The sequence below is a fragment of the Ascaphus truei genome, chromosome 1 (genome assembly GCF_040206685.1).
Source record: "Ascaphus truei isolate aAscTru1 chromosome 1, aAscTru1.hap1, whole genome shotgun sequence".
Taxonomy (NCBI): Eukaryota; Metazoa; Chordata; class Amphibia; order Anura; family Ascaphidae; genus Ascaphus; species Ascaphus truei.
Window position 1 is genome coordinate 466,699,807 of NC_134483.1, and position 13,415 is coordinate 466,713,221.

Consider the following 13,415-nt stretch of genomic DNA (forward strand, 5'->3'; position numbering starts at 1 on the left):
TTGCCCATATCTTTATGGATTTGGGTGCCAGACGTGGCATGAGGGAGGTTGGGGTATTGCCCGGGCTAGATGCGGAAGTCCTCCTTGGCAATGACCTGGGGCATGTTACATGTGTGTTTACGGCAGAACTGGCTCCTGTTACCTTCTCCTTTACATGTTCCTATTCCCCCTGATTTAGAGACTAAGGGTGGGTGGCAGGAATTAGGGAAAATGTTTAGGGAAACGGTGAAGGCTGATCCTAGCTTGGAGAGCATAAGGCTCCGGGCGTCGGAGGCTAACTCAGGCAGTGGGTCAGGCCAGTTCTTGTCACCGTGGGCTCTGGTATAGAGAGCCGGTATCTCCTGCTTCAGATAGGGTTTGGACTGGTTGGTTGACAGTTAGTGGTTCCGAGGGAGTATAGGCAACAGTTGTTACAAGTAGCCCACTCCATGCCACTAGTGGGGCATCAGGGGTTCTCTCAGATGAGAGCCCACCTGTTGCAGCATTGCTACTGGCTGGGGGCATCAGGGGCTGTGGCAGAGTTCTGCCACGTCAGGGATGCCTGCGAGCAGGTAGGCAAGGCAGGTGATCATGTGAAGGAACCCCTGAACCCGTTACAGGTTATTGGGGAACCTTTCTCAGGGGTATCTATAGACATAGTGGGACCCCTCATGACCCCCAGTTGGTCTGGCAAGTGTTACATACCTTACGGGGGGGGTAGATTTTTCTATCCAGAACCCTGGGGCTGTGGCACTTGCCACCATCAATGCTAGGGCAGGAGCAGAAGCAATGTAAGCTATTTTCACTAGAGTAGGTTGCCCTATTGAGATTCTGACTGATCAAGGGTCACAATTTATGCGTGAATTGTTACAGGGTCTCTGGGATGTGTGGGGTGATGCACCAGCGCACAACCCCTTATCACCCCCTATCACCCCCAGGCAAACAGTTTATGCGAGAGGTTCAATGGGACCCAGAAGCAGATGCTTCGAGCATTTATAGAGGTTGAAGGAACAGAGTGGAAGATTCACTTACAGCACTTGCTGTTTGCATGCCGAGAGGTACCTCTTGACTTAGGGGTGGGAAGGGGAGACTACCAATACCGATGCTTCTTGGCTACATTATGTGGTACCTCTCAGGGACCGGTTGGAAATGCTTATGGGGTTAGCACAAGCTAATCTCAGAGGCTCAGACCAAGCAGCAGACTTGGTGTGACTATTTCGTGTAACTATATAAAAATGCAGACATTCCAATTTTAGAGCATTACAAAAGCATGCATAATAAACTCCACCCATCTTGCGCGACGACATTGCTTGAAACGAACAACACATTTCATAGCTTATCATCAGGGTCACGCACAAGGTGGGCGGCGTTCCAAGCGGGACTGTGAACCTACCCAAGAGATGCTACTTTTACTGCCAGATGAGCTGTTTTTACCTTATTCACATTCTAAGAGCACATCCATCAGTATTATCCTCCTATGAAGTTACAAATGTGAAGTTTATATTTTGGATTGCCCAGTATTTATCAATATACTGTAAGGGTTCTCTTTCATTTAAATATATATATATATATATATATATATACATATATATATATATTTTTTTATCACACTATCGGAGCATACCTATTTGGACCTGGTCAGTGTCCTTTGAAGCTGCAACTAACCCAAGACCCTTTGAGAGGAAAATAAAATATCACATTTACTCAGAATTATTTGAACATTCATCACTGGATTTCATACTGGAACTATTAATCTTTTGCCATTTATTTTCACGCGTAGGGCAATTTTTTGACTTGTCTATTTTTTGCCATTCATATTTTCTATATTATCCCCTTTTCACTCATTATACAGATGGTCTCAATCTTTTTACACTCATTCACATTTTACATTCACTGGACCTGTTTCATTGGTCAGCACAAAGATTTATTTCTCCCATCCATTTGTATAATTGATATTTCGCGCAGATTACATTTTTACTTTGCCATTAGATGCATATTTGTGGTGCTTTTCTTTTATTCCCCCACCTCTTACCTTGTTGGCACACACTGTGCCAAAAAAACTCTAAATATTGTATACATGTTCCCTGTGCATGGAAACCGTTGTCACAAAACCAACATACCATCATATGCATCAAGATCACTTTATGAAACAAAGAAACAGTTTCTCAATAAGAATTTAGGACTGGTATCCAAATGTTCTTTCACAAATTAGAATACTTTAGGTGTCAAAGCATCAGAAAGAGGAAATAAACAAGCCAAACAAGTTAATCAAATGTTGATCAGTATTATCAAAATAAAATGGATCAATCTTATACACTTGGGCGACAAGAAATGGAAGAGAAGAGCAAGATTAGTCTGGTTGCTCCTTATACAGTATGCTGTGAAGTCGCTTCTCCGAGCTGGAGTGTATTTTAGTTCAATTCATTTAAACAGGTGATCTCATTTCCTGCACTGGGCCAGTTGTACAGCGCATTGAATAGTGACTTCAAGTATTTAACAAGTTTGTGCTGCGGCTGTACTCCAATAGCTTACCATCACTAATGTTCATTAAAGTTGCTATAAAACTGATACACTAATTGGAAATGCAACTGCAAAGATCACATTTTGCTTTATTCAGGTATTTAACATATGATAAATGTGATCATAACAAATACATTAAAGGATAGATTATAAAATGTGCAAACACAAAATGTTGGCTTACTATGGGAAACCCTTTAGGTGAGAGTCTGGGACCGTAAGGTACTGTGCTTGAGAAATAGTGGCTTATATTTAAAAATGTCCTTGTGTTTATGGAAGCTTTTCTGGAAAAACTATCATAAATACTCCCGCCTTAAACCCTTCTCACTGACTGCTCCGCACCTCTGGAATGCCCTTCCCCTCAATACCCAACGAGCACCCTCTCTATACACCCTTAAGACCCACTTGCCTAAAGAAGCATAAGAGCTGCACCGTGGCTATTACTATACACGATACATAAAGCTTTGCACCCAGCAGGTGCACTTACCTGAATGCCCTCATACTGTCTCTGTACGTTCTCCCAACCAATTAGATTGTAAGCTCCCCGGAGCAGGGACTCCTCTTCCAAAATGTTACTTTTATGTCTGAAGCACTTATTCCCATGGTGTTATTTGTATTATTTGTTATTTATATGATTGGCACGTGTAGTACTAATGTGAAGCGCTATGTACACTAATGGCGCTATAAAAAGACATACATAATACTGGATGCAAACAAATAGTGACTAACTAAAGTTATATTTGCTTGCAAAACAAAATTCCAGCAAATTATTTGATAGCGCAGTAAATTTGACACAAATCTTGGTTCATTTACTGTAACTCGCTTACCCAGACACTTCAGAAATCAGTACTTATCACTATTTCAATGTCGGAGTTACGGCAGCATGAATATTTTAGTGTCAGATCTTTACTAACTAAAGAGACTGCAAGACAGAAGCCGACAGAATAATTACCTCAACATGAAAAATTCACTCTTTATTTCCCCTGAAACAAAACTAAATACAAAAAGAAAAATTTAAACAAGGTCATGCTACAGAACAATTTTAAGAGTAAATTTGTTTTTAATATCTGGAGAAAAAAAAAATATTGAGCTTTCTAGCAATCATTTTATGGCTCCTGAACTGCAATCCAAGCTTTGTAAAACTGGTAGTAGGCTCTGCACTGGACTCGGGACACACATGCCTAATCGGCAGTTGCGGTCTCGATACTCTCGGGCTCTGGGGCAGGGTCAGCGCCGCTCTCTTTCCCTTCTTTGCTTCGTTTGGATTTTTTGTGTTTGTGTCTTCTGTGGCTGTCACCTTCTTCACTTTCATGACGGCGCCTGCTGCTGCTAACAGAGAGGGAGGATATCAGTACAGTGATCAATCTACTTGAACCCATCACTCATGGAAAGACCCTCCCGTTACATCAGAAGAGGAGATCTCGTCTGAGCCAGACCCAAAGACAAAGATATTACTTCTTATATCAGTCTCTGCTTTGCTAATCATCGGTGAAATCCAACTGCATGACTATTACCGTAGCGTTTCAGTGCATCAATGTGACTCGTAAAGTATGTTATAATGGAGTAATTATAATGAATTAAACATTACCACCCAATGAGATACCTAACTGATATTTGCAAGCAAGAGATTGCAAGGCTCTGCAAAGCTGTGTGTTTGCCTGTCTACTCTGAAGTTACACTTGTAGTCAGCCCAGCATTGGGAAAAAAGTAAATCAACTCATCTTTTAGGACCACCAAAGCCGGAAGAGTCCTGCAGCGCAGACCTCTCCTGAAGGTATTGAAGCTAAACCAATGGCTGCATTTCAGAGAACTGCCAAAGTTACGGATAGGCTCTAGTGAGTCTATACAGAACTTAGAATTGTATTCGCTCTTTAGCAATAAGATACACTTAAAAGCCCTACTTCCAACACAGGGTTTTCCTGAAAAGTCAGGAAGGAATTAAATAGAATTCTTCAAATCGTTTTTATAAATGTTTATCAAGCCAACATGGGCTCCAAGAACAAAATCTAAACATTAACTAGAAAAGGACTGACTACTAGAAATTCATCTTTTACTAAAATGCAGCTCATGGTAACTATGTCAATACCAAATAAATAATAATAACAAAATACAAAAACTAATTAAAATGTAGCTTAACATAAAGACATTGGCTTGTATTCTATTTGAAATAAGCACAGCCCCTACAGCTCATCACATTTGGAATGTCTTCATTTACAAAATGTTACCTCCGAGATGATTTGTGCCGGGTGGACTCCTCCTTTTCTCGATGCCTCCTTTCCCTGTGCCTCTCCTCCTTTTCTCTGCTGACCCTCTCCCTGTGACGTTCGTAGCTCCTCTCTGCATACTCCCTGTATCTGAAACGCTCTTCTTCACTGTGGGGGGAAAACAAGGCGGCGCTGAAACACCAAACGCCGAACAACAGGTTTTGTTTGTTGTATGTGAAATGAGCATTAGGTTGCCTCAACAAAGGCTTAACAAATATGCAAACATGGCAGTTTACTTTCTTAAAGCTTCCTTTAGCAGTTTTATACTTTCAAACAATGCTGTAATTTGCAGATTTTAAATATTACGCTGGGTTTTTACAAGCTTTGCATGCAATAGCACAATTTTTATTTAGTCCATTTCTTAGCTATATCACACCCTTCAGTGTGCATTTCTGAACACATGTTTATGTCTTTTGGGGCAAATAAGAACAGCATTTTATGAAACAGAATACAAGCCAGGTAAATGTGCATCAGGTAATAAAAGCAAACATTGGGAGAAAGGAATCTCATGACTGCAGCGCTTACAGTATAAAACGCACATTGGAGGACTTCCAGCGACAGTACAAGCGCAGTTTGCAGAGGGCTTCTTTTTAAATAAATAAAAAAAAAAGGTGTGCAACAACTATGAAGACTACACCACATTGGAGCGGTTTTTCTGTACCAACAATTTTTATGGACCGTGTTAGCTTAAATTTCCGCCGCACACATGCATTTATTTATTTCCATTGCTGGGGCGAGGGATCAGAGGAGCTTTTGAAAGTTTGACACGTGCGGGTCATGTTTTGTTTCTTTCACATTCCTCTACAGATGTCAACACTGGCGCCCCTCGGTACAAAGGGTATACACCAATGGGAGAGGAGGTTTGCCAAGTTTAAAATGACCACTGACAAAGTTGCTCGACTGCCTTGTCAAACCCCTATCAAAAAATTTAAAAAAAGCTTTTTAATTAACACGAAGGGTTACTGCATATCAAAATCAGAAGGATGTAGCAGAAGTGGAAAACATTGAGAATGAGGAGGTAGCAAAATGTCTCTTTAGGGATTTGCAAGTATGTGATCACCTCCTAGATGGGAGTAAGACTCCCTAAATGCACAACAGTTTGATCTATTCCAGCCTTTGCTGTGAATGATCACACCCGAAAGTCGTGCCAAATATGCTCAGTCAATGCAGAACAGGTCACATTGCCATGCAAGAAGGGCCTTACAGCAACACAAATATTAACAATCACCACCATTTAAAAGGAGGCCATCTCATTACAGGTCAGAAACAATTACAACTGTCACTTTTTTCTTCTAGTTGTAAATTGGTACAACAGAACTTTGAACAACAGTAGAAGCATCCTCCCTTAGGCTAAGGAGAAGAACAAAGCTTTAATTATATCCCTTGTTTAAGTACGACATCTGCAATAAAATGTAAATAAAGTCGCTAAGTAAAAGCAGCTGAGCTGTGTGCACCAACACTAAGGGGAATGAGGAGGAGGTTTTCCTGGGATGTAAAAGAAGTTACTGGAGAAGAGACACAGATTTGTAACATGTAGTTGGAATCGGGAGGTCAAGGACTGAACTTGCAGAGATGATGAACCTGTTACCAGCAGAGAGACATGTTTAATCCACAATGAGAAGAGAGGGGAAAGAGTGTGGCTACAAACCACAAAGGTTTAACCATACAAAAAACACAATTTGTTCACATCCCCATTGTGTGTGGTTTACACCGATTCAACATTATTTTCCATCCTGCAAAACTCTGTAGTTCACATAGCCACCATTTCCTCTACTATTAAATAATGGTTCTCTACTGTTTAAGGGCTATCTGTAGGATTTTTATAAAATCAAACCCCAAAACATACATAAATACTATAACACACACACGCACACTTCTGTTGCCCGCTGGTGCATTAGCCTCGGCCCTTTTCCATGCGTCTAATCCACTTACAATGGTGGCTGCTCCCGCTGGCATGCTGTGTGTCTCGCTGAGACACACCAGCGGAAGCAATAACAGCTGCTACATCTGTATGTGGGACTGCACTTTAAGCTGAAAAAAATGAAGGGTTCCCCTGCAAACAGACCCTCACCCCACAACAGTGAAGTCACACAGGAGCCCTGAAATCACAAAGGTGATTCTCTCTCCTCACATCCAGCAAGTGCACTTGTTACACCCATTTCTCACAGAAAATCACAGAAAATCTAGCTGCTATGGACCCTGTTACACGTGCCATTGCCTGCAATACACCACAGGGTGCTACAAACACCTCTGGCAGCACATTTAGGGCAGCAGTAACAATGCAACACATCTAGCGTACAATTTAAATCCAGCACTTTTCTTGGAGCCACATAAAAAGGCACTTATACCATTTGATTGCATGTGTATGTTATGCAGCTGGCATTTTACCACTTGTTGGGTGGGTGCCTTGTGATCAGGGTTTTTATATTTCACCTCTTCGCTTCTGAGAAGGTTATTTGAGATGGAAATCAAAATGTTTTGCCCTATTAAAATGTTTACATGAACTCAGACGCCTGCTGTTAACACAAATTTGGATCTCGATATGAAACACTATATAACGCTGTCTAGTTCTGCTAAATCAGAGAGCAGCCTGGCACAACACTTGTCATGGTTAGCCACGTCTGAGGATTATACCGCGTACAAAACCAGAATATGATCCCTAATCATTGTGCAATACCAGAAACAGTCCTACTCAACTTCTCATGCATCCCCTTTACTGCTAGCCCAGCAATGCCTGTGCAGCACTTTACATAAGAATTTGTCTTTAATGAAACAATAGGAGAACAACAACAGATGGGGTAGAGATGGTATCATGTTGGCTAAATGCAGTTTTCAGTTGCAAGCTTCCCTCTATTATTCTTTCTAGACGTGTTTGAAGGTAAATCATCTAAAATCATGTTTACCAGTGTTGAAAAGATTTGAATGTTTTCGTATCTAACGTATTTTTTTGTTACATAGTGCTTAGTACTACATTGCAAAACTATCCCCATGTATTCTGCTTCCAACAAAAGTACACGGATGATCGTGAAATATATATATAAAATTTTTTTAAAAAAACAAGATGCCGCCATTTTGGGGTCTATCCAAAGAACCTAAATAGACATCTACATGGATATGAAAAAATTAGGACATGCCAAAGCAATATTGCGGAGGGTAGGCAGACACCTTTCCCCCAAAAGACTAAAAAACATGCTGATTTATCTGTATTTTACACTGCCTATACGCCTCACTCACTTTAAATAAAACTATACACACATATGGTACATTTCTTTTTAGCGTTGGGTGTTTTGGATAACTGCAGGCCTCTCTCAAAATAAATCCATTGAAGTGGGAAATGTATGGATGCAACACCAAAGAACAGCATACAGCTGAACAGTGAGTAATACCAAACTGCAGCTCCTCCAGCCCATATCCCCATGGCTGTCTTTAATCACTAGAGAGGCTGATTCACTCAGAAAAAGCCATATGGCAGCAGCAAGGAGAGCGGACAATTTAAACACAAAGAAAAAGAAATGAATCCTCCCCGTAGATCGCCTCTATGTTTTCATAGCTGGCAACAGCACAGAGACTTGGCTTGGTCTGGAAACTATTAAGCTACAACTCCAAACTACAGTCCCCCCCCCCCCCAAACGTAACCCTTTCAGCGCGAGACTTTGCAGGGCCCTCGCGCACTAAAAGGGGTTAAGTGGCCGCCTTCCTTTTTTGGATTCCAATGACGCTTCCTGTTGAGCAGATGTGCAAATGGTTTCTAGACTCCATAACACTCGCCCTGTAATTTGTAACACAAAACGCACGCCATTTACAGGGCCAGAACGCTGTAACTACAGAGCAAAAACAAAAACGTGCTAGTTACTAGTATTTAATCTACATGTTGATATGCTGCATTTAGCCAATGCCACAAACTTAAAAAAAAAAAAAAAAAAAACTTTTATAAATACAGATGCAATGGACATTTATCTCCCATAATAAAGGCAACACTGACTCCTAGCGCCTCCACAAAGCAATGTGCAAACCATTTCTGCCATTCAATCAGGTTAATGACTACCATATGAACACCTTCCAACAACTCGAGGGGGGGGGAGGTGGAGGACTCGTTTCTGCAATCGCTCGAGACGTGTCGTAATAAACAAGAGTAACGAGTGAGGGGGGGAAAGGGGGAAAGAAAATGAAGCTTGGCAGCAGAGTTTGTTATCACTCTTTTCGTCAATACGAACGCCACATGGAGCACTTAGACTACGGACAGCACAACACAGCAACAGAGAATTAAATTAAAAACAGGATAGGCTCCAGTTTAATACAAAATGTTAAAATCGGACTGGATGCCGTTTCTTGCCTACAGTAGCTGCTTTTATAGGAGTAGCAGATAAAGATTTCAGAACGCACACACTTTGTTGTGCTGAGAATAATCTAAACAGTGGTAATACAAAAGAATTCTTGGCACTAGCGAGGGCATGATGGTAACACTGGCTTCTTGGTAACTCCTTCTCCAAAATAACCCAAACATATCACATGCCGGCAGGCAGAACTAGACATGCGGAGCATTCACCCATCACATTCCTTGATTCAGGGTTGGATAAACTCAACGAGTAAACAATGTTAACCTAACTTCATGTCATGTTTCAAACAGATCCCTGTTTTCTAACTGACTGCATGGCATTCTGATTCCCCGACACTTCACAAACAGGGATATAAGGAATGAGGACTGGATCACAATCTCCTGATGACAAAGCAGCTTATTCTATATCCGCAGAAATGGCCGATTGTCCATTTTGGACCGAAATTCCCCATTGAATTCAGTGATTTGGCCAAAAAACAGCCCGATTGTCTTCTTTGAATATATAATAAGCCTCATGCTGGTAATTCTGCGCATGTAGGATTTGTGGAGACCTTGCCTAATAAAAGGACTCTCTCAAGGTGCACGAGTAGCAACTTTCTGCAGAGGTCCAATTCACTGACACAGGACCAATTCAAGTGCAATGTTTAATAGGTCACAAATGAAGGTATATGGAGTCACCAATCAAATTTGGGGTAAATGTACACACACATGAAATAATTGTTTAAAGTTCACCCTGGAAATGTTAGTAACAATTTCACAAACTTGAAAGTTTTTTTTAATGGGCCTGATCTGTGGTGTCTCTTACCTGCTAGACTCCTAGCTGGTCATTACTGAGTCAGGAGGCATCAGCTACTGTTACCACTGAGGTAGAGCACATTAGACCAGGAGTGGCCAACTCCAGTCCTCAAGGCCCACCAACAGGTGAGCTTATAAGGATATCCCTGCTTCAGCACAGGTGGATCAGTCAACAACTGATTGAGCCAACTTGTGCTGAAGCACGGATATCTCAAAAAACTGACCTGTTGGTGGCCCTTCAGGACTGGAGTTGGCCAGTAATCCCCCTGACCCACATGCAAAGTCGCTTTACAAAAAGAAAACAAAGGAAAAGTTGCCAGACTGTAAAAATGAAAACACATACAGGGTTTAATCTAAATAACCAACAATAAAAGGATCAACTAGGTTTTAACGTTAATTGTCGTAAGTGTAATGTAGTCTTAGGTGAGCCTGCACCTTTAAGGAGGACTCCGATTAACGCCCCTGACTTGCAAAGTGAGCATACTCAGTCGCATTCTATTCTGCGGGTTTCAGTTAATAGATAGTTTCTGTAAAGTATACCTTGAATACAGGTCAGAATCAAAACCTAACAACAAAGTACTCACCTATTATAAGCGCTTGCACTTGGGCTGTGGTCTCGCTCTCTTTCCCGCTCCCGTTCCCTGTCCCGGGTACGTTCACGCTCTCGTTCCCTGTCCCGGTCTCTCTCGCGGTCCCGGTCTCTCTCGCGGTCTCGATCCTTCTCTCTTCTAGGATAGTATTCCCACTGTTTGGCGGGGTCGACCAGACTGGGCCATGGACTAGCAGAACCAGGAATGTGGGGGAAAGAAACTGCAACAAAACACAGCAAAAGGCCATGAATGAAAAAGTTCGATATATTCATGAAATAATAAAGCACATTAGTGGAAAAAGGGGAAAAGCTTGTGACAACTATTAATGTTTTTATTGCCATCTGTGTGGTGCATTCACACAGGAAGCTGCTGAAACACGGACAGCTACGTCTCACCGTTCCAAGAAGTTTTTAGGTAAATTAGCATTACAGGGAACACACAAACTCAGAGCTTGACCGTTCACCCGATAGTGATAGATAATTGATTAGCGATATAGTACTAAATGATCACACAAACGAAACCTAAATATTCTAGAAAATAGTGTTAAAGTATAAAATATATGTATAAAATGTGCAATAAAAACACAACTTTATCACATATTTATGTGTAGATTGTAAATAATATCACTTATGTGAATGGTGATATATCATTAAATAATTTGTGAAAAATAATTGGGTTTTAATTGAAATGTGTCTGAATGCCTAAAATCTTGCTACATAAGAGGATGGAGATGTTGCTTCAGACATGCACACAAACAAGTGTGCAATTGATATTAATGCAAGTATTCTACAAGGGGAAAAACTACAATATACATATTTGATTAAAAATAAATACAATTTATAGACCACATCAAATCAGAGTATATACAAAAATGATGAAGTACCATATGGGTTAAAATGGAGACGAAGCAGCTACAAGGGGCTTAAACCTACTCAGTTACCACCTAAAAACAATAAAGGAAGAGCGCATGCTCCATATAGAATTTCTATTTTAACTAATATGAAAGATATAAGTATATAAAATAATGCAAATATATTAATCTCACATATATGGTATACTAAATAGCATGATTACAACAAGAAATAGAAGTATTGTTGAGTTTTGTATGCTTGATGCGAGAAGCAATTACACCCGCATATATAATGTAGGACAGGACTCAACAATACTTCTATTTCTGGTTCTAATCATGCAATTTTGTATACCATATATCCAAGTTATTTGTATATTTTTATTATGTTATATACAGTACTTCTATATCTTTCATATTAATTAAAATAGAAATGATATATGGAGCACTCAGTGTATGTGTGTGCGGGTATATATATGTGTGTGCGTGTGTGTATATGTATACACGGGCGCACGCACACGGCGGCTGCTGCTTACAAACTACTTTGCTTTTTTGTTGACAGCAGCTGTGTTTATTTTATTTTTTAAAAGGCCTAATTCCCCGTAAAAAGTTTCCACATCCCCCATACCACAGTTACTCATCATGCAAAGAAATATTAAATATGATCATTTTCAGGATGCTCCCAACATATGTCAGATACTGCACGTACGTACGCACGTACATATATATGTTTGCCTTCGTCTGGAACAATATACTGCAAGTACAAATATAGGATAAAGTATCTTGTCTAAATTTAGCATAGGTTGAATTTCATGATGTGTCTTTTTTCAACCTTACCATGTGTGCATAAAAAGTGTGTGTATATTTGTATAAGTGCGCGCGCGTATATGTGCGTGTACAGTACATACAGCATATCTAAAACAACAGTTCAGAGCGGGGGGGGGGGGGGGGAAGAGTAACATTTTGACCCTTTTTTTTGTTTGAAACAATGCTATGAAGATCTTATATTACATAATATATTATATTACTCTGAACATCTGATAGGAGCTGAATACTCATCTTGGCGTGTATAAAGCGAAACAGAAAGCAAGGCAAAACCGGGCCCATTAAGATACCTAATCAATATGATGTCGCTAGTGTAGAAACAATTTTAACGAGTTATTCACCATTTTGTAGTAACTTGCGATTAACTAGCACCCAATATTTACAAGTATAACGCCAATAAGGAGACTGGGAACATTTCCAAAAGCACCATTAAAAACATAAAAAGCTTCAGCTGTCAGACACTTTTATTACAGATGGATTTCAGTCATGGAGGAATTCTACCTAGCACTTATAGTCCGGCTTAAATATAGTGCAACCACCAAATCGTCTCATTTTAAGAAAAGGGAAAGTAAGACAAACCTCATATTCTGATTTCATACTAGGTGCAAACGTGCAAATATGCCTTTATCAAAATGTGATTAAAGGCCGAAACGTTGACTATTATATATTACCTTAATTTATATTGAGATTGCCTTTTGTTCTATTCCTAATACATGGACGCACGCACTTTGCAGGTCATCTACGTGCTACGGAAAAGTATGTGTCCTGTTCTGGACCGAGTGTGTGTACGTATACACAGTGACATACTGATATAAAAGTGGTTTAGTGAGACAGAAATAAGAACAAAGAGTTAAAATTAAGAAGTTTAATATCCTAGAGTATACAGCTGCCAAAAAATAAAATTGCTTGTCCAAGGCAGGCAGCCAGAAAAAGCAAGAAGCAGCTGGATTTGCTGGCCTGCTAATTTCCTTGACTTGTCATGATGTCAACGAGATGTTCAGAGTCTTTTGGGGATTGAGATGTAATGTGCAATCAAATGGATTTGTTTCAATTCAGGAATCAACTTTCATGTTACAACATTTGTGTTCAAAGAATATTCGATTCCACCACCCAGTTAAAACATTTAGGGGGACGAGAGGCTACATCTCACTGTTCCAGTGTGGCCTTTATTGCACACAATGGTTGGATACCATGAATACGTCTTGCATTCCCTGCTATAATGAATCCCTAACCTAGAAAAGGGCATGAGTAAGCAGCACACA

General features: G+C 40.3%; 1 protein-coding gene across 7 annotated transcripts in view; it reads right to left on the reverse strand.

The window, feature by feature from the left end:
* Positions 1-3,457: 3,457 nt before the first annotated feature.
* FIP1L1 (factor interacting with PAPOLA and CPSF1) overlaps positions 3,458-13,415 on the reverse strand; it is a 46,514-nt gene continuing 36,556 nt past the window's right edge. For 3 of the 7 annotated variants that reach the window (XM_075566626.1, XM_075566622.1, XM_075566612.1), the window contains exons 15-17: positions 10,476-10,701; positions 4,722-4,892; positions 3,458-3,825 (exon numbers count right to left, since the gene is read on the reverse strand). In XM_075566626.1, coding sequence (XP_075422741.1) covers positions 3,678-3,825; positions 4,722-4,892; positions 10,476-10,701 — 545 coding nt within the window. In that variant the 3' untranslated portion in view covers positions 3,458-3,677. The remainder of the gene's footprint in view (positions 3,826-4,721; positions 4,893-10,475; positions 10,702-13,415) is intronic. The other 4 variants (XM_075566625.1, XM_075566623.1, XM_075566624.1 and 1 more) reach the window with 3 other exon arrangements.